The 24,692-nt window shown below is 43.0% G+C and overlaps 1 protein-coding gene across 2 annotated transcripts in view; it reads right to left on the minus strand.

Annotated features, from left to right (window-relative positions):
• Window positions 1-20,731: 20,731 nt before the first annotated feature.
• The window catches only part of NOTCH3 (notch receptor 3), a 37,638-nt gene continuing 33,677 nt past the window's right edge, over window positions 20,732-24,692 (minus strand). For both annotated transcript variants that reach the window (XM_053586550.1, XM_053586549.1), the window contains 2 exons: window positions 24,040-24,137; window positions 20,732-22,768 (listed from right to left, as the gene is read on the minus strand). In XM_053586550.1, the coding sequence (XP_053442525.1) occupies window positions 21,731-22,768; window positions 24,040-24,137 (1,136 nt within the window). In that variant the 3' untranslated portion in view covers window positions 20,732-21,730. The remainder of the gene's footprint in view (window positions 22,769-24,039; window positions 24,138-24,692) is intronic.

The raw sequence follows: 24,692 nt of genomic DNA on the forward strand, positions 1-24,692 counted from the left end.
TCTCAGAGAGCTCTGGTATAATTTGAAGAAGGCTAATATCAACCTCATTGGAATCCCTGAAAGTGATGAAGTGGCTTTGCAAGGCACAGAGGCCCTTCTCCATACAATTATGAAAGAGAATTTTCCAGACATGCCAAGAGATTCTGAAATTCAGATAGCAGACAGTTTCAGAAACGCAGCACGACTCAACCCAAATAAAACATCCCCCAGGCATATCATAATTAACTTCACTAAAGTTAATATGAAGGAGAAAATTCTGAAAGCAGCCAGACATAAGAAATCCATTACCTACAAAGGGAAGAATATTAGAATGACTGCAGATCTCTCTGCTGAAACTTTTCAAGCCAGAAGAGGGACGTCATTGACTTTTAATCTCCTAAAACAAAATAACTTTCAACCCCGGATCCTGTATCCAGCTAAACTGAGTTTCATTTATGATGGAGAAATTAAATACTTTAATGATATTCATATGTTGAAGAAATTTGCCATGACCAAACCAGCTCTTCCGGATATTCTCAGACCTATCCTCCATAATGACCAGCCCAATCATCTACCACAAAAGTAAACTCACTCAGAAACTTTTGATCAAACTCCAACTTCCACAGTGGCAAAAGGATTAAAAATGTCCACTGGACTTTTGAAAAACTCAATACCCAAAATTTTATCAGACTTATTAATATACTCCATTAATGTGAATGGCTTAAACTGTCCTCTAAAGAGGCACAGTTTGGCTGATGGATACAAAAACTCAGGCCAGATATTTGCTGCATACAAGAATCACATCTTACCTTAAAAGATAAATATAGACTCAGGGTGAAAGCATGGTCGTCTATATTTCAGGCAAATGATAATCAGAAAAAAACAGGTGTTGCAATTCTATTTGCAGACACAATCGGTGCTGCGGACCGCCGGTCGATGGGCCTCAGTCCGAGGGTGTTCAGGGTGAACGGTACAGGTTGGTTGAAAAGGTCGACGCAGGATGAAATGACAGACTGCACACAGCACTTGGTGAAGCATGCAGTTGCAAATTTTATTGAGTTCAGAAGTTGGTATTTATACATTTTCTTTCCAGGGTTCAAACAATGTAATCGTTATTTTGTTTATGTTTACAAATTATCTTTGTGTTTGTATATGTGGTTTATCATGCATTATATGTTTTCAAGGTTTTGCTCTCCGGAGGGAGGTGGTTTATCTTTAACACCTGGTTACTTCCCCTTATTTAGGAATGTTAAGGTTTGTAACTTCTCTTAGCTCTGTAATTGTTCTCAGTTTCTTATAATTTCTTTTAAAAATAGCTGAACATATTCTTTTACGTATAATGCTTGACTACTTCTATATATATTTTCTATATATTTTTACTCTTATTAGTAACTATACTTTGATTTATAATTAATTGTTTGTTAAACATTAAGCTACTCTATTGATTTGTATTACATATGAAAATTAGTGAAGTAAGATGTTTTTCTAAGTAAAGTTTTACTGTAGGTGGTGATAGTGTATGTTATGTTGGAACATCTTGTTTGCTGTGCCTGCATTGTCTCAATGCACTGTCTCAATTCACTGACATTTATGGTGGGAACGTGCTCCTGCATCGTTCCCCTGGAGACATTGAGTCTCCACCGGTTATGTTTGATTATGGATTAGTAAGTTATTATGTTTATTTTTAGTTTCTCAAGACAAGCAGGCATTCAACTCAACAAACAGGTTTCAGAGCAAAGGTTTCTTAGGCTTTTATGTCGCACCTCGTGAGTCATTACGTTTAAACAAAGGCATGCTAGGCAACTTATGCGCTGCTGTCGCATACCAGGGGTGCTGGGGGTATCGCTCCGGGGAGCACAGACCACCTACCCATGTGTTTTACAACGCGGACAGCGCCACCTCGCTGCGGTTTGATGTCGAGGGTGTGGCAAATCGGTTTAAACCAACAAAAGTATGGAAGGATAAGAATGGTCACTTCATATTTGTTAAGGATAATACTCAATATGATGAGATTTCAATTATTAATATTTATGCACCCAACCAGAATGCGCCTCAATTTATAAGAGAAACTCTAACAGACATGAGCAACTTGATTTCCTCCAGCTCCATAATAGTTGGAGATTTCAACACTCCTTTGGCAGTCTTGGATAGATCCTCCAATAAGAAGCTGAGCAAAGAAATTTTAGATTTAAACCTAACCATCCAACATTTGGATTTAGCAGACATCTACAGAACATTTCATCCCAAAAAAACTGAATACACATACTTTTCATCAGCCCACAGAACATACTCCTAAATTGATCACATCTTAGGTCACAAGTCTAATGTCAGTAAATTTAGAGGAATAGAAATTATTCCTTGCATCTTCTCAGACCACCATGGAATAAAAGTTGAACTCAGTAACAACAGGAATCTGCATACTCATACAAAAACATGGAAGTTAAATAACCTTATGCTGAATGATAGCTGGGTCATAGATGAGATTAAGAAGGAAATAAACAAATTTTTGGAACAAAACAACAATGAAGACACAAATTATCAGAACCTCTGGGATACCACAAAGGCAGTCCTAAGAGGGAAATTTATAGCACTGCAAGCCTTCCTTAAGAGAAGGGAAAGAGAGGAAGTTAACAACTTAATGGTACATCTCAAGCAACTGGAAAAGGAAGAACATTCCAACCCCAAACCCAGTAGAAATAAAGAAATAACCAAAATTAGAGCAGAATTAAATGAAATTGAAAACAAAAGAATTATATGACAGATCAATAAATCCAAAAGTTTGTTTTTTGAAAAGGTCAATAAAATAGATAAATCTTTGGCTAACCTAACCAGGAAAAAAAGAGTAAAATCTCTAATGTCATCAATCAGAAACGACAAAGATGAACTAACAACAGACTCCTCAGAAATTCAAAAAATCCTTAATGAATATTACAAGAAACTTTATTCTCAGAAATATGAAAATCTGAAGGAAATTGACCAATACTTGGAAGCACAGCACCTTCCAAGACTTAGCCAGAATCAAGTGGAAATGTTGAAAAGGCCAATATCAAGTTCTGAAATAGCATCAACCATACGAAATCTCCCTAAAAAGAAAAGCCCAGGACCAGATGGCTTCACGTCAGAATTCTACCAAACCTTTAAAGAGAAACTAGCACCTATACTACTCAACCTGTTCCAAAATATGGAAAAAGAAGGAAGACTATCCAACACGTTCTATGAAGCAAACATCACCCTGATCCCCAAACAAGGAAAAGACCCAACAAGAAAAGATAATTATAGACCAATATCACTAATGAATGTAGATGCAAAAATATTCAACAAGATCCTAACAAACAGAATCCAGCAACACATCAGACAAATTATACAACATGACCAAGTCGGTTTTATCCCAGGGTCTCAAGGCTGGTTCAATATACGTAAATCTATAAGTATAATTCAGCACATCAACAAATTAAAAAACAAAGACCATATGATTCTCTCAATTGATGCAGAAAAAGCTTTTGATAATATACAGCATCCCTTTATGATCAGAACACTTAAGAAAATTGGTATAGAAGGGACATTTCTTAAACTGATAGAGGCCATCTACAGCATACCCACAGTCAATATCGTATTGAATGAAGTTAAATTGAAATCATTTCCACTCAGATCAGGAAACAGACAAGGTTGCCCATTGTCTCCACTGCTCTTTAACATTGTAATAAAAGTTTTAGCCACCACAATTAGGGAAGAAAAGGTGATCAAGGGTATCCATATAGGGTCAGAAGAGATCAAACTTTCGTTCTTCGCAGATGATATGATTGTATATCTGGAAAACACCAAGGATTCTACTACAAAACTCTTAGAAGTAATCAAGGAATACAGCAGTGTCTCAGGTTACAAAATCAACATTCATAAATCGGTAGCCTTTGTATATACCAACAATAGTCAAGCTGAAAAGAGAGTTAAGGACTCTATTCCATTCACAGTAGTGCCAAAGATGATGAAATATTTGGGAGTTTATCTAATAAAGGATGTGAAAGATCTCTATAAAGAGAACTATGAAACGCTAAGAAAAGAAATAGCTGAAAATGTTAACAAATGGAAAAACATACCATGCTCATGGCTGGGAAGAATCAACATTGTCCCAGAGCCTGCGCCTCAGGCCCTGTTGTTGCTCCTGCAGGTTTGTATTCGGTTAGCTGTCAGTTCTAGCCTCTTGCCTTCCTTTGTCTATAGGCTGATGATCCCCTGAGGGCTAGGTGCATCTTAGGCTCAGTAAAGCGGTCCTCTGGGTCAGCCCTGCCCTGGGAACTTCCAGGCTCTGAGCATGCGTTTCTAGTCCCCAAGCTCCACCCAGGCTAATATCGCCTCAGGCAAACCCTTTACTCACAGGCCCTGCGTTTCCCTCCCAGATCTATTCCGTGGTGGTTGCCACCTGAGTAGATACCCAGCCTCCTCTGGTTGCCCAGGGAGACAGGGGGTGTGGCTTCAGAATATCTGGGAGTGAGCCCTATTGTTGCCAAAAAACGGCTGATGCTCTGTGCCTCAGGGTACCGCCGCTCCAGTGCGGTTCCCTCTCACTGCGACTGTCCTCCCCTCACTCCCATGCCGCAGAATCAGCACTGACCAGAAATCACCCAAGAATCTGGACTCCAGGGGGGACAGGCCTCCAGACCTCAGAGTGAGAGTGGAGGGGAGTGCTGGAAGCTCAGAACTGCAGGTAGAGAATATATACAGTTCTATACAGTTTTATGCCTGGCAGGAGAACGCTGTGGCACCCTAGTAGGGGAGGTAGGTCCAGTTTTTAGAGGGTCTCTCCCATGGAGTGTAGTGGGAGGACCTTTGAACTCTGCTCATTTGTCTATGGGGCACTCCAAGGCGTTCTTATGGGGGAGGCGACTCCCGTCTGCTTGGTGATGTATTTTGCACCTTTTGTTTGTATCTTTGGGGGTCGCAGGTCACCTCAGCGGGGTTGATGTGCGTTCTTCAACCTTCTCTATTGGTGCAGCTCTAATCCACCAGGTTACTTGCTAAATTTCTGTCCTTTAACTCTCCTTCTGGACGGGAGCCTCTGTGGAAAGCTGGCTTCAGTCAGCCATCTTGTCTCTGCCCTCTGGTTTTCCTCTTCATATTGTCTGTGTCCTTGTGAATCTCCCATTAGCCTGTGAGCTCTTTGAATTTGGCTCATCTTATTCCACCTACCAGGAACATTCAACCCAGATGATAAATTCCTATCTAGCGATGCCTTCCTCTCTTCCTTTCCATGACTCCTGATTTTTCTCTCCCTTCTTCAGTCTCCTTTCCTAACCCCTAAAATGATTATTCCCCAGAATCAGTCCTAGACCTCTCCTTAGCTGATAAATACAGTCTCATAATTGTTCACACCTGCTTTATGCCAACAACTCCTGTCATAGTTTGGATACCCCCCAGAAGCAGAGCGCTGAGACCAAAATTCTAGTGGAATTATATTTACTTGGGAGGTAATCCCAGAAAACACCAATAAGAAAGTGGAGGAAGGAGAACAAGAAAGGAAGGAAGCTTATAAAGCACATGTTATTGAGCAAACCATATCTGTGAACAACTGCAGTCAGTACCATAGGGTACCTGCTAGAAGCATCACACAACATTCACCTCTGAGGGGTGAGGGAGCTGAAGTATGTATACGCCACCTCCAGTTGGTCGTTGTTGAGGACTGCTTGTGGGGGCATCAGTTCTCCAATAGTCCTTGCCTGCTGCACATGGGAGTAGAGTAAGCTTTGGCATGCAGAGAAGCCCTTGGCAAATAGATAACAACACCGGGTGTTGGAAGTCAGGTCACTGTGCAGATCAGAGCAAGAGGATATGAGCAAGAGACTGATGACAAATACTGCACCCAGTTCATCCTCATCATCTGTGTCCACCTCTTCTCACTTTCCTTTTTTTTTTTGACTTTATTTTTTATTGTTGGGGATTCATTGAGGGTACAAGATGTGTCAAACACTGAGACCCCACCCCCCTCCCTGCTTCCCTCTCTGCTCTTCCTTTCCTCCACTCCCATCCCTCGTTCTCTCTCTCTCTGCTCTCCCCTTTCCTCACCCCCCACCATGTCATTAAGTGTCATTAATTGTCCTCATATCAAAATTGAATACATAGAATTTGTGCTTCTCCATTCTTGTGTTGCTTTACTAAGAATAATGAGTTCCACTTCCATCCAGGTTAATACAAATGCTGTAAAGTCTCCATTTTCTTAATGGCTGAATAGTATTCCATGGTTGTACATGTACCACAGCTTGTTAATCCATTCCTGAGTTGGGGGCATTTAGGCTGTTTCCTCATTTTGGCAATCATAAATTGAGCTGCAATAAACAGTCGAGTGCAAATGTCCTTATGATAAAAGTTTTTTTTTTTTTCCTTTTGGATAGATGCCCAATAATGGGATTGCAGGATCAAACAGGAGGTCTAGCTTGAGTTCTTTGAGGTTTCTTCATACTTTCTTCAAAAAAGGTTGCATTAGTTTGCAGTCCCACCAGCAGTATAAAAGTGTTCCTTTCTTTTTTTTTTTCTTTTTTTTTTTATAGTTTTTTTTTTAGAGACAGAGTTTCACTTTATGGCCCTCGGTAGAGTGCCGTGGCCTCACACAGCTCACAGCAACCTCCAACTCCTAGGCCTAAGCGATTCTCCTGCCTCAGCCTCCCGAGTAGCTGGGACTACAGGTGCCCACCACAACGCCCAGCTATTTTTTGGTTGCAGTTTGGCCGGGGCTGGGCCCAAACCCGCCACCCTCAGTATATGGGGCCGGCGCCTTACCGACTGAGCCACAGGCGCCACCCCAAAAGTGTTCCTTTCTCTACACATCCTAGCCAGCATCTGCAGTTTTAAGATTTTGTGATGTGGGCCATTCTTGCTGGGGTTAGATGATATCCCGGGGTAGTTTTGATTTGCATTTCTCTAATAATTAGGGATGATGAGCATTTTTTTCATATGTTTGCTAGCCATTCGTCTGTCTTCTTGAGAGAAGGTTCTCTTCATCTCTCTTCCCCTTTGATATATGGGATTGGTGGCTTTTTTCATGTGGATTAATTTGAGTTCTCTATGGATCCTAGCTATCAAGCTTTTGTCTGATTCAAAATATGCAAATATCCTTTCCCGTTGTGTAGGTTGTCGATTTGCTTTGGTTGTTGTTGTCTCCTTAGCTGTACAGAAGCTTTTCAGTTTAATCAAGTCCCATTTGTTTATTTTGGTTGTTATTACAATTGCCACAGCAGTTTTCTTCATAAAGTCTTTCCCCAGGCCCATATTTTCCACTGTTTCTCCTATGCTTTCTTTGAGGATTTTTATTGTTTTATGCCTTAAATTTAAGTCCTTTATCCATCTTGAATCAATTTTTGTGAGTGGAGAGAGGTGCGGGTTCCATTTCAGTTTTTTGCATGAGTGTCACAGCCCCTAGTGGCCCCTATGGCCCTCGTCTCGCCGCAGGAAGGAACCAGGCATGACTCAGATTAGAAATACAAGCTTGCAGGAAGCGGGCTAACCTTGCTTGCAGGGTAGCCCCCAGCAACCTCCGCAGTAGCCTTTTATTGAGACAGCACAAGACAGGTGAGGGGAGTATCAGACAATGACTAAGTGCCTAAGGATCGTCATGGGCTTGGACTCTTTCTCCCTAAGGAGCACCTATGGATGAATTGCCTGAGGGTCCATCCCCCAGCTGCAAATCATCTTGCTTAGAGGTCGTCTGGCTCTTGACCTCCTCCTCACATGTGGATACCCAGTTCTCCCAGCACCATTTATTGAATAGGGAGTCTTTCCCCCAGTGTATGTTTTTGTTTGGTTTATGGAACATTAGGTAGCTGTAAGTTGTTAGTTTCATTTCCTGGTTTTCTATTCAATTCCAAATGTCTATGTCTCTATTTTTGTGCCAGTACCATGCTGTCTTGACCACTATGGTCTTGTAGTACAGCCTAGCAGGGGTCCTCAAACTATGGCCCATGGGCAACATGAGGTGGTGTGATTGTATTTGTCCCCATTTTGTTTTTTACTTCAAAATAAGATATGTGCAGTGTGCATAGGAATTTGTTCATAGTTTGTTTTTTTAAACTATAGTCCTGCCCTCCAACGGTCTGAAGGACAGTGAATTGGCCCCCTGTTAAAAAAGTTTGAGGAAGCCTAGCCAAGATCAAGGCTTGGGACCTTCGCAGCAAGAAGGAGAAGGAGCTGCTGAAACAGCTGGGCGATCTCAAGGTGGCGTCGTCCCAGCTCTGTGTCACCAAAGTGACAGGAGGTGCGGCGCATTCGCAAATCCATCCTCATTAACCAGACTCAGAAAGATCCTCAGGATGTTCTACACGGGCAAGAAGTACAAGCCCGGATATCTGCGCCCTAAGAAAACTCATGCCGTGGGCCGCCGGCTCAGCTAGCTCCAGAGGAATCTGAAGACCAAGAAGCCGCAGTGCCAAGAAAATGTGCCCACTGCCGCAGTCAAGGCCTGAGCCTTGCAGCATCAATAAAAACAGAAAACTGGAAAGAAAAAAAAAAAACTTTGGACCCAAATCCCTGTTCAAAGAAACAAACAAAAAGTAGAAACTGGCTCTGCACCCGTAGCTCAGTGGTTAGGGCGCCAGCCACATGCACCGAGGCTGGCGGGTTCAAGCCCGGCCGGGGCCTGCTGAACAACAATGGCAACTGCAACAACAAAAAAATAGCCAGGCGTCGTGTTGGGCGCTGAGGCAAGAGAATCACTTAAGCCCAAGAATTTGAGGTTGCTATGAGCTGTGAGGCCACAGCCCTCTACTGAGGGTGACATAGTGAGACTCTGTCTCAAAAAAAAAAAGGTGAAAACTATTGTCATAACTACACAAGGACTACTAAAAGGAAAAATTGTGTTACATTTTTTAAATTTTTTGTTAAGTTTCCCTCCATAATTTTTTTGTTCCTGTAAGGAAAAGAGTAAAACTTGTTTAATTTTATTTGACTTTATGATACTGTGTTCAACTAGCAAATTTAAATGTGTTAAGACTTAACTTGTTGTACTAGCATTGCAATTTTGCAAGTAAAGGTGTCCTTAAGGCCACTTGCTATCTGATTTTTCCCAGTAAATGAAACAAGTAATTCTAAGATTTTCCACAAACATCTAGCCCTCTAAAACTGAGACATGAATCCTTCTGGCTATGCAAACAAGCTAGCTATTAGAGGGTGGGGTATGCTACTCTTAGGATTTCAGGGTGTCTTCAAAGTGAAATCTCAGTATTCTCAGTGTGAAAAACCTGACATCAGATGCCTATGTAAGGAAAGTGCTGCTCACTCAGTAAATCCAAAACAAATGGATGATGTGGTCATATTTTGCCTTTCTGACATTTCCTGGGGCATCTGCAAGAACTTGCATTTTCCCCTTCCCCAGTAAGACCTTTTAAGTATGTGTTAAACAACTGAAGAATACTAAATAAAAAGTTTGGCAAAAACAAACCAAAAAATACAAAAACCAATTCTAAGCCAGGCACAGTGGCTCACTCCTGTAATCTCTGAGAGGCTGAGACAGGTGGATTGCTTGAGCTCAGGAGTTCAATATAGCAAGAGAATCTCTCTCTAAAAATAGCCAGTCATTGTGGCAGGTGCCTGTAGTCCCAGCTACTCGGGAGGGTGGGGCACGAGGATCACTTGCACTTGAGAGTTTGAGGTTGCTGTGAGCTGTGACACCATGGCACTCTACCAAGGGTTACAAAGTAAGACTTTATCTCAAAAAAAAAAAAAGCAAGCTCGGCTCCCATAGCACAGTGGTTACAGCACCAGCCATGTACACTGAGGCTGGCGGGTTCAAACCCAGCTTGGGCCAGCTGAACAATAATGACAACTGCAACAACAAAATAGCCGGGTGTTGTGGGAGGCACCTATAGTCCCAGCTACTTGGGAGGCTGAGGCAAGAGAATAGCTTGAGCCAAGGAGTTTGAGGTTGCTCTACCCAGGGTGATATAGTGAAACTCTGATTCAAAAAAAAGCAATTATATTTCTATATATCTGAGAATGATGAACTGAAATGAAAATTTTGAAACAGAACCATTTAGAAGTTTTAAAAATGGAATTGTTAAGCAGTAAATCCAATAAAAATCTCTTCTTAACAACTAGAACACACTGATTCAAAATAGAATCAAAGAAATGTAGCACGATCTTAGATCAAAATACTCAATGTTATTAAGATGTCAATTCTCTCAAAATTGATCTAAAATAGTGGTCACCAAGTTTTTCTCTGTAGGGTTAGGCAGAAAATACATTAGGCTTCATTGGCCATGCAGTCTTTGTCACAACTACTCAACTTTGCTGTTGAATCATGAAAGCAGTCAGATACGATGCATAGATGAATGGATGTGTCTATGTTCCAATAAAATTTTATTTACAAAAACAAGTGAAGGGCCAGATTTGGCCAGCAGGCTGCAATTTGCCAATTCCTGATCTAAAGTTATCAGTGCAATTCCAATCAAGATTCCAGCAGGACAAACCCACAGCTAATATTTTACTGAATGGAGTAAAACTGAAAGCTTTTCCTCTTAGAACTGGAACCAGATAAGGTTGTCCTCTGTCACCTTTACTATTCAACATAGTGCCGGAAGTTCTAGCCAATACAATTAAGCAAGACAAGGAAATAAAGGGAATCCAAATGGGAGCAGAGGAGGTCAAACTCTCCCTCTTTGCTGACGACATGATCTTATACTTAGAGAATCCCAAAGACTCAACCACAAGCCTCCTAGAAGTCATCAAAAAATACAGTAATGTTTCAGGATATAAAATCAATGTCCACAAGTTAGTAGCCTTTGTATACGCCAATAACAGTCAAGATGAGAAGCTAATTAAGGACACAACTCCCTTCACCATAGTTTCAAAGAAAATGAAATACCTAGGAATATACCTACTGAAGGAGGGGAAGGACCTCTATAAAGAAAATTATGAAATTCTCAAAAAAAAAAAAAGAAATTCTCAGAAAGGAAATAGCAGACGATTTTAATAAATGGAAGAACACACCATGCTCATGGATGGGCAGAATCAACATTGTTAAAATGTCTATATTTCCCAAAGCAATCTACCTATTCAATGCCATTCCTATCAAAATACCAACATCGTACTTTCAAGATTTGGAAAAAATGATTCTGCGTTTTGTATGGAACCAGAAAAAAACCCGTATAGCTAAGGCAGTTCTTAGTAATAAAAATAAAACTGGGGGCATCACCATACCAGATTTTAGTCTGTACTACAAAGCCATAGTGGTCAAGACAGCATGGTACTGGCACAAAAATAGAGACATAGACACTTGGAATCGAATTGAAAACCAAGAAATGAAACTAACATCTTACAACCACCTAATCTTTGATAAATCAAACAAGAACTTACCTTGGGGGAAAGACTCCCTATTCAATAAATGGTGTTGGGGGAACTGGATGTCTACATGTAAAAGACTGAAACTGGACCCACACCTTTCCCCACTCACAAAAATTGATTCAAGATGGATAAAGGACTTAAATTTAAGGCATGAAACAATAAAAACCCTCAAAGAAAGCATAGGAAAAACACTGGAAGATATTGGCCTGGGGAAAGACTTCATGAAGAAGACTGCCATGGTAATTGCAACAACAAAAATAAACAAATGGGACTTCATTAAACTGAAAAGCTTCTGTACAGCTAAGGAGACAACAACCAAAGCAAAGAGACAACCTACACAATGGGAAAGGATATTTGCATATTTTCAATCAGACAAAAGCTTGATAACAAGGATCTATAGAGAACTCAAATTAATCCACATGAAAAAAGCCAACAATCCCATATATCAATGGGCAAGAGACATGAATAGAACCTTCTCTAAAGAAGACAGACGAACGGCTAACAAATATATGAAAAAATGCTCATCATCCCTATATATTAGAGAAATGCAAATCAAAACAACCCTGAGATACCATCTATCTAACCCCAGTGAGAATGGCCCACATCACAAAGTCTCAAAACTGCAGATGCTGGTGTGGATGTGGAGAGAAGGGAACACTTTTACACTGCTGGTGAGACTGCAAACTAGTACAATCTTTCTGGAAGGAAGTATGGAGAAACCTCAAAGCACTCAAGCTAGACCTCCCATTTGATCCTACAATCCCACTACTGGGCATCTTCCCAGAAGGAAAAATTCCTTTTATCATAAGGACACTTGTACTAGACTGTTTATTGCAACTCAATTTACAATCGCCAAAATGTGGAAACAGCCTAAACGCCCACCAACCCAGGAATGGATTAACAAGCTGTGGTATATGTATACCATGGAATACTATTCAGCTATTAAAAAAAGTGGAGACTCGGGCAGCGCCTGTGGCTCAAGGAGTAGGGCGCCGGTCCCATATGCCGGAGGTGGCAGGTTCAAACCCAGCCCCGGCCAAAAAACCACAAAAAAAAAAAAAAAAAAAAAATGGAGACATAGAGACTTTACATCCTTCGTATTAACCTGGATGGAAGTGGAAGACATTATTCTTAGTAGAGCATCACAAGAATGGAGAAGCATGAATCCTATGTACTCAATTTTGATATGAGGACAATTAATGACAATTAAGGTTATGGGGTGGGAGGAAAAGCAGAAAGAGGGACAGAGGGAGGGGGGTGGGGCCTTGGTGTGTGCCACACTTTCTGGGGGCAAGACATGATTGCAAGAGGGACTTTACCTAACAAATGCAATCAGTGTAACCTGGCTTATTGTACCCTCAATGAATCCCCAACCAAAAAAAAAAAAAAAAAGATTCCAGCAGGATTTGTCATAGAAAATGAACAGGCTGAATCAAAAGTTATATGGCACTGCAAAGGATCTAGAATAGCAAAATAATTTTGAAAAAGAATAAAATTGAAGGAGTCACATTATTTGATTTTAAGATTTACTATACCATTACTTATAGATCAAAGGAATATGGAGGAAGTCCACTAATAGACTAACACAAATATCACCAATTGATTTTTGGCAGAAGTACAAAACCAAGTCAACAGAAAAAAAAATAGTTTTCCCAACCAGTGGTGTTGAAACACTTAAACATGCACAAGGCAAAAATAAAAAGAATGTTTAACTTAAATCTCAACACCTTGTATAAAATTTTACACAAATTAGACCATAGGTCTACGTGTATAATGTAAAACTATAAAACCTTTTAAAAGAATTTAAAAGAAAACTTATGAAGAAATCATCACACCTAGAGTTTGACAAGGAGTTCCTAAACGTAACACCAAATGCATAATCCACTAAAAAGGATTTACTTGTTTTTATCAAAACTAAAGTGTTCTGCTCTAAAGTGAAAAAACAAGCAAGAGACTAAAATGAAATATTTGTGTTTTTTTTTTTTTTTTGGCCGGGGCTAGGTTTGAACCCGCCACCTCCGGCATATGGGACCGGCGCCCTACTCCTGGAGCCAAAGGCACCGCCCCTAAAATGAAATATTTGTAAATTACCTATGTGAAAAGAATTTTTATCTACAATATATAAAGAATTGTCAAAAATCAACAGTAAGAAAACAAAACAATCAACTTTCCTAAATGGTCAAAACATACTTGAACAGGCACTTTACCAAAGAGGATATACAAATGGCAAATAAAGATATACAATAGCACAAAGGATATACAAATTTCCCTAATGGTTAATGATATGATAGAAGTGCACATCTTTTTTCTATCTACGTATCTCTATTTATCTATCACCTATGAAAGTATGGTTATCATATATCATTAACCATTAGGGAAATACATATAAAAATAACAATGAGACACCTCTGTGCATTTATTACACTAGCAAAAAATAAACAAAATAAAAAACCTAACAATACCAAGTGCTGATGAGGATGTGGAAAAACTTAAAACTCTCATACATTGGGCAGTGCCTGTGGCTCAGTGAGTATGGCACCAGCCCCATATACCAAGGGTGGCAGGTTCGAATCCAGCCCCAGCCAAACTGCAACAAAACAACAGCCAGGTGTTGTGGCGGGCACCTGTAGTCCCAGCTAGAGGCTGAGGCAAGACAGCTGGAGTCCAAGAGCTGGAGCTTGCTGTGAGCTGTGATGCCACAGCACTCTGCTGAGGGCGACAAAATGAGACTCTGTCTCTAAAAAAAAAAAAAAAAAAAAAACTCTTATATATTTAAGGAGGTGCAAAATGTTATAACCTCTCTGGGAAACAATTTGGGATTTTCTTATAAAGTTAAACATATCTTCAACATATGGCCCATCAATTTTACTCCTTGGTATTTTTTTCAGAAGTGAAAACTATACAAAAATCTATGCACAAATTTTTTATAATAACTCCATTCATAATCACTCTAAACTGGAAACAACCCAAATGTTTTTTGAGTGAGTGGTTAAACAAGCTGTGATGTACTCATATGATATAACAATAAAAAGGAGAAACTATTGAAATAAGCAAAATAGAATATAGAATATTGCTAGAATAGCTAGAATTTAAAAGATTGATGATACCAAGTATTGACTATTAATAAGATGTGGAGCCACTGGAATGCTCATACATCCCCCAGGGGAATGCAAAATGATTCCACTTGGGAAAACAGTTTTATGGTTTCATATAAAGTTAATGTACACTTACTATGAAACCCAGCCATCTCACTCTTAAAAAACATACCCAAGAGAAATGAAAACATGTCCACACAGCAACTTGCATGAATGATCATAGCAACTTGGCTAGGCACAGTGGCTCATGCCTGTAATTCTAGCATTTTGGAAGGCTAAGGAGGGTGGATTGCTTGAACTCAGGAGTTGGAGACCAGCCTGAGCAAAAGCAAGAGCCCATCTCTACTAAAAAAAATAGAAAAACTGAGGCAAGAGGATCATTTGAGCCCAAGAGTTTGAGGTTGCTGTGAGCCATGGTCATGCAATGGCACTCTACCCAGGGCCACAGAGTAAGATTCTATCTAAAAAAAACAAACAAACAAAAAAAAATCCTGGGGGTGGCACCTGTGACTCAGTGAGTAGGGCACCGACCCCATATACCAAGGGTGATGGGTTTAAACCCGGCCCCGGTCAAACTGTAACAAAAAATAGCCAAGCGTTGTGGCGGGCGCCTGTGGTCCCAGCTACTGGGGAGGCTGAGGCAAGAGAATTGCGTAAGCCCAGGAGCTGGAGTTTGCTGTGCGCTGTGATGGCACAGCACCCTACCAAGGGCAATAAAGTGAGACTGTCTCTACAAAAAAAAAAACCCTGGGAATTACCAAAATGTCCTTCAGTTGTCAAATGGATAAACACATTGTGGTATATCCATACCACACATCATACATACAGAGTCAGCAATACAAAGGAATACACATAATAACTGATACATATAATGGCATGGATGCATCCCCAAAGCATTATGCTAAGTGAAAGAAACCAGACTCAAAGGCTACATTGAGTGATTCCATTTATTTGAAATCCTAGCAAAGGAAAAACTACAGTGACTAACAGCAAATCCATGATTGCCAGGGATGTGGGAGGGGGCTGACTACAGAGGGCCAGAAGAAAGCTTGATTTCAGTCGTTGTATTACTGCATGTATTTGTCAAAAACTTACCAAACTTTACACTTAAATGGATTGACTTTATTATATACTAGCTATTCTTCATAAAGCTGAATTTAAACAATGAATGACTCTAGGTGTGGCGGCTCACATCTGTGATCCTAGCACTTTGGAAGGCCGAGGCAGGAGGATCACTTAAAGTCAGGAGGTTGAGATCAGCCTGTGCAAGAGTGAGACCTCATGTCTATAAAAGCTAGCTAAATTAGCTAACACGGTGGTACATGTCTACCATCCCCGGAACCAGGAGGCTGAGGCAGGACTGCTTGACCCCAGGAGGTTCTCTTATTTTTGAGACTAGTGCAGGAGTTTGAGGTTGCAGTGAGCTATAATGATGCCACTGCACTGTAGCCTGGGTGACAGAATGAGACCTTGTCTCAAAAAAAAAAATGAATCAGTAGAGAAAAATATAGATAGATAATAGATCAATAATTAGAGATAAGTAGATAGAAAAACAGAAAGATGATGATAGATAATAGATAAATAGATGATAAAAAATAGAAAGACTGGTAGATAGATGATAGATAAATAGAAAATAGACAGATGATAAATTATAGATGGTACAGATAAAGATAGGTAGAGAGCTTGAGAGATGACAGAAAATAGAAAGATTGGCTCGGCGCCCATAGCACAGTGGTCATGGAGCCGGCCACGTGCACCAAGGCTGGCAGGTTCAAACCCAGCCTGGGCCAGCTAAACAACAATGGCAACTGCAGCAAAAAATAGCCGGGCATTGTGGCAGGTGCCTGTAGTCCCAGCTACTTGGGAGGCTGAGGTAAGAGAATCACTTAAGCCCAAGAATTTGAAGTTGCTGTGAGCTGTGCCACTACAGCACTCTACTGAGGGCAACAAAATAAGACTCTGTCTCAAAAAAAAAGAAAAGAAAAGAAAGAAAATAGAAAAATTGGTAGATAGAAAGATAAATGATAGATGGATAGATAGAAGATAAATATGCTAGGCAGGTGAGGCATGGCCAGGATGTAAAGAAAGCCTTTACCATTCATAGCCCAAAAGGGCCAAGGAGAGGAAGCAATAACCCAAACCCACAGGAGCCAAGGAAATAAATATATTCTACCATCTAACTTCATCTATCTACCACTCAATCTTTGTATTTTTCTATCATCTATTTACCAGTCTTTTAATTTTTCCATCTATCTTTATCTATCCACCATTACCTATATTATCTATGTGTATATATGTATATACCTTTATCTCTATATTTATCATCTATATAGCCATCCAACTCTTATCCATCCCTTACTTGTGGTGGGTAGTTTCTGTCCTGAGTAGAGAGTTTCAGGTATTTACAGTCAAACACTGTCAGCACGTATGAGAATGGTAAGATCCTAGGGGATATAGAGGCCACCCCTTAAAGATCCCCCAACTAGCCTGAAATTCTACGAGAGCAGAGACTGGGCCTATGTAATTCACCATTCTACTCCCAACAACTTGCCCTGGACTTGGCACACAGTAGGTGCCCAATAACTGCATAGAGATAAATGAATGAACATTAATTAAACTTGAGATAAACACAGAAGAAACTATTTCATCTTCAAAGATTGACAAAGAGGGAAGGAGGAGTAAATATTTATTAGTAGATTCACAGAATGCGTGCTTCCACAAACCTGATTGCCCCTAAATTTAGCACATTCCTTGTTCCAAAGGAAAGGCTTTAAGAAATGCTTTAAGAATTATCCAGGCATGGGTGGCACCTGTGGCTCAGTGAGTAGGGCACCAGCCCCATATACTGAGGGTGGCAGGTTCAAACCCGGCCCCAAACTGCAACAAAAAAATAGCCGGGCATTGTGGCAGGTGCCTGTAGTCTCAGCTGCTCGGGAGGCTGAGGCAGGAGAATCACCTACACCCAAGAGCTGGAGGTTGCTGTGAGCTTTGACGCCACAGCACTCTATGGAGGGCGATAAAATGAGACTCTGTCTCTACAAAAAAAAAAAAAAAAGAATTATCCAGGCAGGCGGCGCCTGTTACTCAGCGGATAGGGTAGGGCCCCATAAACTGAGTGTGGCAGGTTCAAACCCGGTCCTGGCCAAACTGCAACAAAAAATAGCCGGGCATTGTGGCGGGCGCCTGTAGTCCCAGCTACTTGGGAGGCTGAGGCAAGAGAATCACCTAAGCCCAGGAGTTGGAGGTTGCTGTGAGCTGTGATGCCATGGCACCAAGGACAACAAAGTGAGATGCTATCTCAAAAAAAAAAAAAAAAATTATCCAGGCACAGCAGTGAGTGCCTCTAGTCTCTGCTACTTGGAAAACTGAAGTGGGAGGATCCCTTGAGCCCAGGACTTTGAGGCTACAATGAGCTATGATAATATGCCACTGCACTCCACTAGGCAACAGAATAAGACCCTGTCTCAAATAAATAAATAAATATCAGCACATCCCATATCCCATTGTAATAGTGATTAGAGCAGAGGTTCTCACCCAGCTCTGATTCTGCCACCCAGGGGACAATTGGCAATGTCTGGAGGCACTTTTGATTGTCAAAATTGAGAAAGGAGATGTGGTACCTAATGGGTAGAGACCAGAGATGCTATTAAACATCCTATAATGCACAGGACAGCTCCCCACGGCAAAGAGTGACTTGACTCCAAATATCAATATTACTAAGATCAAGAAACCCTAGGTTAGAAAATGGATACACAGGCTCAGCGCCTGTAGCACAGTGGTTACGGTGTCAACCACATACATCGAGGCAGGAGGTTTGAACCCAGCCTGGGCCAGCTAAACAACAATGGCAATTGCAACAACAACAAAAAAAATAGTTGGGCTTTCTAGTGGGCGCCTGTAGTCCCAGCTACTTGGGAGGCTGAGGCAAGAGAATCGCTTAAGCCCAACAGTTTGAGCTTGCTGTGAGTTGTGACGCCACAGCACTCTACTAAGGGGGGTATAGTGAGACTCTGTCTCAAAAAAAAAAAAAAAAAGATGGATATGTAACCCAAATGGAGTCAACAGAAAATCAATTGCAAGACTAGAAGTTTCTCTCACTTCCCTGGAAAGTACAATATGGTCTAATATCTTTACCTATTCTACCAACACAGAGGGCTGAAACTGAATGGAGTGGTGAAGAGAGGTTAGGTCGGGCACCATGTGGAGCCTGAGGATGAAACTGTTGCTCAGAGAAAGCTATACAGATAAAGAAAATCTTACCCTTGTCATCTCACTTGAGCCACTAAATCAAATCTCCTCTGAACCTGTCTTAGCTAAAGAAAAAAAATAAAACCCTTTCCTGTTTAAGCCAGTCGACTTTTATGTGCTCTTGCAACCAAGAGCACTCCAACTAACAGAAAGAACTAATGGACATTAAATCTATTCTTTCCTGGAGGGCAGCAGTATAACTATAACCATGTCTTGGTGCACAATTTTTTGCAAGAAACAGAAACCCATCCATGCTGGGGTATGTAAAGAAGTACTGGCTGGGCGTGGTGGCTCATGCCTATAATCCCAGCACTCTGGAGGCTGAGGAGGGTGGATAGCTTGAGCTCAGAAGTTCGAGACCAGCCTGAGCAAGAGTGAGACCCCCATCTCTAAAGGACCTGAAGAGCAAATTTTGTCAAAAGAAAGCTGTTATAAAGGCTCGGCACCCATAGCACAGTGATTATGGTGCCAGCCACATACACCCAGACTAGCAGGTTCGAACCCAGCCTGGGTTAACTAAACAGCAATGACAACTCCAATAAAATATAGCCAGGCAATGTAGTGGGCACCTGCAGTCCCAGCTACTAAGGAGGCTTAGGCAAGAGAATCACTTGAGCCCAGGGGTTTGAGGTTGCTGTGAGCTGTGACACCATGGCACTCTACCTAGGGCGAATCCAGGGCAACAGCTTGAGATTCTGTCTCAAAAAAAAAAAAAAAAAAAAGCCAGGTGTTGTGGCGGGCGCCTGTAGTCCCAGCTACTTGGGAGGCTGAGGCAAGAGAATCACTTGAGCCCAAGAGTTTGAGGTTACTGTGAGCTATGACAAAGTAAGACTCTGTCTCAAAAGAAAAAAAAAGAAGTATTTATTACACAGGTTTAAGATTATTTCTAGAATCCAAAGTAGCAGAAAGTTAAGGTGACATTCCAAGAATGGAGAAGCATGAATCCTATGTACTCAATTTTGATATGAGGACAATTAATGACAATTAAGGTTATGGGGGGGAAGCAGAAAGAGGGACGGAGGGAGGGGGGTGGGGCCTTGGTGTGTGTCACACTTTATGGGGGCAAGACATGATTGCAAGAGGGATTTTACCTAACAATTGCAATCAGTGTAACCTGGCTTATTGTACCCTCAATGAATCCCCAACAACAAAAAAAAAAAAAAAAAGAAAGTTAAGGTGACATTCAAGTTGAACCAGCATCAGGCACTTAGAAGGCAACTAATAAATACCTGTTGATAGCAATTGAATGCGTGTTCCCTTCACTGGAATTTTTACTGCACTGGGAACTAATATTCCCTTTAGGCTTCAGGAACTATTTGAACTCTCAACTCCGATTCCCCCTGCATATATTAGCTCCATTCTTCTGTTCTGCTCGTTCATCAGTATCCACTACCTCAAATTGGCCATCAATATTTCTTAATTTGCTGGCGACTTTAAAAGTTTCACCAACTGGGGCGGCGCCTGTGCTCAGTGAGTAGGGCGCCGGCCCCATATGCCGAGGGTGGCAGGTTCAAACCCAGCCCCGGCCAAACTGCAACAAAAAAATAGCCGGGTGTTGTGGCGGGCGCCTGTAGTCCCAGCTACTCGGGAGGCTGAGGCAAGAGAATCGCTTAAGCCCAGGAGCTGGAGGTTGCTGTGATCTGTGTGATGCCACGGCACTCTACCAAGGGCCATAAAGTGAGACTCTGTCTCTACAAAAAAAAAAAAAAAAGTTTCACCAACTGTTAACTTCCCTATCCTCTCCATTAAAGATAGTTCTTGAGGGCAGCGCCTGTGGCTCGAGGAGTAGTGCGCCAGCCCCATATACCGGGGGTGGTGGGTTCAAGCCCAGCCCTGGCCAAAAAAAAAAAAAAAGAAACTGCAAAAAATAAATAAATAAATAAAAATAGTTCTTGAGCAAGGGAATCTGACTGACTCATCTTAAGTCAGGTGATCAGTCTTGATCTGATCAGTGGAGTCATCTGCCAAAAGAGGAAGCAGGTGGGTCAAATGGGTGTACCCCAAGATGGGAATGTGAGTAGTCTTTAGGAAACATAAATCCCACCACCACACACGCCCCACTTTACCTAGACACAGACCAATGACACTGAGTGTTAACTATTCCTTTATTATGTGGGGAGGGAAGTGGGGACTGTACAGTGCAGGACCTGGGGATCCAGCTACATAGGGACTGTGACCAGAAACCATATTATAAAAAATAGCCTAAAAATACTTCTATTCTGTCATGAGGCTGGGCCAGGAAAGTACCAGGAAGATGTGTCTCCCAGGCAGCTCCTCCCTTTTCCTGTAGTCCCATATTTACATGGAGACAACATGGAATGCACACATCTCACCTGGCCCTCATTTCCCACCAGCCACCCCCTACCCCCCAAAGGGAGGTGACCCAGGCTTTGACGGGTGCGGCTGGAGGTGAGTTCTTGGGCCAGAAGGGCCCTTCTCCTTCAAGACTACAAAACAAATCCCATCTGGAATGCAGTGAAGTGAGGGAGGTGGGGTAGGGAGAAGGCTCCCAACTTTCCCCCAACCCCTGGCCCTGGAGGGTGTGCCCAAGGGTGCCTACTTGGTACATACCCGGGTCGTGTACTCAGTACATGGGATCCCAGTCATGCATGCCTGTGTACTCAGTACACAGAATCCAGCTTGGCCAAATGGGCCCACAGACTCAGCCCCACAGGGGCACTGGGGGAGGGGGATTCAGAGGGGGAAGTGAGCATCTCCATATATATATTTTGTAAAAAATAATAAGTTTAAATGAATTTTTGTTTCTATACAAAATGTAAAAAAAGGAAGAAAAATAATAATAATTCACTTGTGTCAGAGTATGAGGAAATGAGAAGCCAGGAGGCAAGAAAGGAAGGAGAGAAGAGAGAACTTAGGGGTGGAGAAGGGTGCTCCCCCCATTATAAATAAAGGAAGACTGAAGGCCTGGGCTGGTGACCCGTCCCAGTCACACTGCAAGGCAAAGGTGCAGGAGGATTGGTGGAGAGAGAGAGAGAAGAGAATGAAACAGACTAAAAAGAAAAGAAAGAAAGGAGTGAGAATGGGATGTCTCTTCAGCCCCCCAAATCCAGGATCCAAGGAGGGTCTCAGGCCAACACCTGCCTCTTGGGGGTAACTTCTGGCTTTGGTCCCAGCTGGGTCTGGGCCTGAGCCAGAGAGCCAGGGACAGACAAGGGGAGTGGCTGAGCAGGGAGTGCCCCAGTGGTGGTGGCAGTGGCTGGGCTGGGCGTGGAGTCGGACCAGTCCGAGAGGGAGGGAGGCGATGGGCTGGCCCAGTGCTCAGGAGACTCGGGGGATGGGGTCAGGTAAGGATGCTCACTTGGGACCCGCAGGAAGCGGGCCTTGGGGGGGCTGCCGTGGGCCCCAGAGGCCGGATACTCCTCGGCATGTCCCGGGGCCGCCAGGTAGGGCGGGGGCCGCTCCTGAGGGGAGATGGGGGTCCCAGCGTTGAGCAGCTGTGGTGCTGGCGCCAGTGGCAGCAGAAACGAAGGGCCTGGAGGGGCAGGTGGGGGCAGCCGGGCCCAGTCGAGGGGGACTGCCACAGGGTTCAGCAGGCCCAGGCTAAGCACGCAGCCCCCAGGGGGCTGGCGCCCTAGACCAGCGCGCCCAGCACCACCAAGCTGCGCCAGAGACACCGCAGTGGCAGTGGTGGCTGCGTAGGGGCCCTCCAAAGGGAAACCACCGGGGGAAGTAGGGGGCCCACCAAAGGGCCGCGGGGAGTCCAGTGAGTCCACGGGTGACAGCGTGACTGAGCTCTCAGCCAGTGGGCCCGGGCAGGCCAGCGTCAGCTTCTTGCCCCGGCCCCGGGCCCCCTGTGGCCCCAGCCCTGCCTTCCCGGGTGGCCGCCGGCTCTTTTTGGCCCCTGACTGTGTCACCTTGAGGCCTGGGAGGAAAGCCCCAGGTGGGCAGAGCAGGGGCCCTAAGCCATGGGGGCCAGGAGGGCTGCGGGGCCCACTGGGCTGGTCTAGCAAGCGCACGATGTCCTGATGCAGCCGCTCCTGAGCCACATCCCGTGGCAGCCTGTCCAGGTGGTCCGTGATCTCACGGTTGGCAAAGTGGTCCAAAAGCAGCTTGGCAGCCTCATAGCTGCCCTCGCGGGCTGCCAGGAACAGCGGTGTCTCCTCCTAGGGGGGGCCAGAACCCACAGACGTCAGAGTCACCCTCACCAACTAAGCAAAGGTTCAGGGAACCTGAAAGCTAAGAGTTTGTCCATAGACCTGGGTTAAATCCTGTCTATGCTGAGGAAACCTGGGCAAGCTCTTGAACATCAAAAACCAGTCATCAAAGTAAATGATATTTTAATGCAATGATTTTTTAAAAATAAAGTTAATGCAAAAAAAGTCCATAATGAATAAAATATCGAAATTTTAGGCCAGGTACAGTGGCTCACACCTAGTACTGTAATCCTAGTACTCTGGGAGGCCCAGGCAGGAGGATCACTTGAGCTTAGGAGTTCAAGACCAGCCTGGGCTACATATTGAGACTCTGTCTCTACAAAAAAAAAATAAGAAAAATCATCTGGGCATAGTAATTATAGTCCCAGATACTTGGGAGGCTGAAACAGGAAGATCACTTGAGCTTAGGAGTTTGAGGCTACAAAGAGCTGTGATGATGCCACTGCACTCTTGCTCAGGTAACAGAGGAGACTCCATCTTTAAAAAAAGATTAAAATTTGAAACACAGACAGAATTCACTCCTACACACTTCTGAGCCACACCCTTCCCATTTGTAAAATGAGATCACATAATGCTACCTTGAGAGAATTTTTTTTTTTTTTTTTTTGTAGAGCCAGAGTCTCACTTTATTGCCCTCGGTAGAGTGCCGTGGCGTCACATAGCTCACAGCAGCCTCCAACTCTTGGACTTAAGCGATTCTCTTGCCTCAGCCTCCCGAGTAGCTGGGACTACAGGCGCCCGCCACAACCCCCAGCTATTTTTTTGTTGCAGTTCGGCCGGGGCTGGGTTTGAACCCACCACCCTCGGTATATGGGGCCGGTGCCCTACTCACTGAGCCACAGGTGCCGCCCCCTTGAGAGAATTTTTAAACAACAGTTACCTTTTATTGAGGATCCACTAAGCACTTTACAAATGCATTAGCTCACTGAATCCTCAGGAGATGCAATGAGATGGGTACTGTTCCTTCCCCATTTCATAGAAGAAGACACTCAGATTTAGAGAAGTTCAGAGAAGTCAAGCAACTTGCCCAAGGTCACACAGCAACTGCCACAAACTTCCTCCTTTAATCCACTGTTAAGAGCCTGTGGGCCCTAAATCCCACCCTTGAAAGTTGACACAGTAAATATCCCCACCAGTCTTATCTCACTCTGCTCTCTGCTACCTGCATGGAACGACTATGCCAATAATAATACCGAAGGGAATTGAGGGTCAGGGCTCACCTTGCTATCCTGCATGTCCTTGTTGGCTCCATTTTTGAGCAAGGCCAGGGTGGCCTCCACATTGTTCACAGCTGCAGCCCAGTGTAAGGCTGATTTCCCTGTGGGGTAAGGAAGACAGATAAGGACCAGGCCCATGTTCCAGGCTCCCCCACGTCAGGGAGGCAAGAATTGTCTAGAATATGGCCTGGGGGAGAGGGGGAAGGCCTGTGATGAGTATTTGAGCACCTGTGTTTGGATTTATGTGTGTGCAGATCTGTGGAATAACTCTTTCTGTCCAAGGGGCACACCCTGTGTATGTGTGTGAGATTCTCCATACACAGGGGGTACTGTGATGAACCTTTGTCCAATACAGTAGCCAATAGGAGCATGTGGCTCTTTAGATTTAAATTAAATACAATAATCATTCAATGAAGAAAAGAATAGTCTTCTCAACTAATGGTACTAGAACAACTGGATCTCCACATGCAAAAGAATGAAGCTGGACTCCTACCTCACACCATATACACAAATGAACTCAAAATGGATCAGAGACCTAAATGTAAGAGCTCAAACTATGAAACATCTAGCAGGTGGCACATATAGAAGAATCACTTGAGGTGTTTGAGAGCAGCTTCAACAATATTGCAAGATCTTATTTATAAAAAAAAAAAATT

Source organism: Nycticebus coucang, chromosome 3 (assembly GCF_027406575.1).
Source record: "Nycticebus coucang isolate mNycCou1 chromosome 3, mNycCou1.pri, whole genome shotgun sequence".
In the NCBI taxonomy this organism is placed as follows: Eukaryota; Metazoa; Chordata; class Mammalia; order Primates; family Lorisidae; genus Nycticebus; species Nycticebus coucang.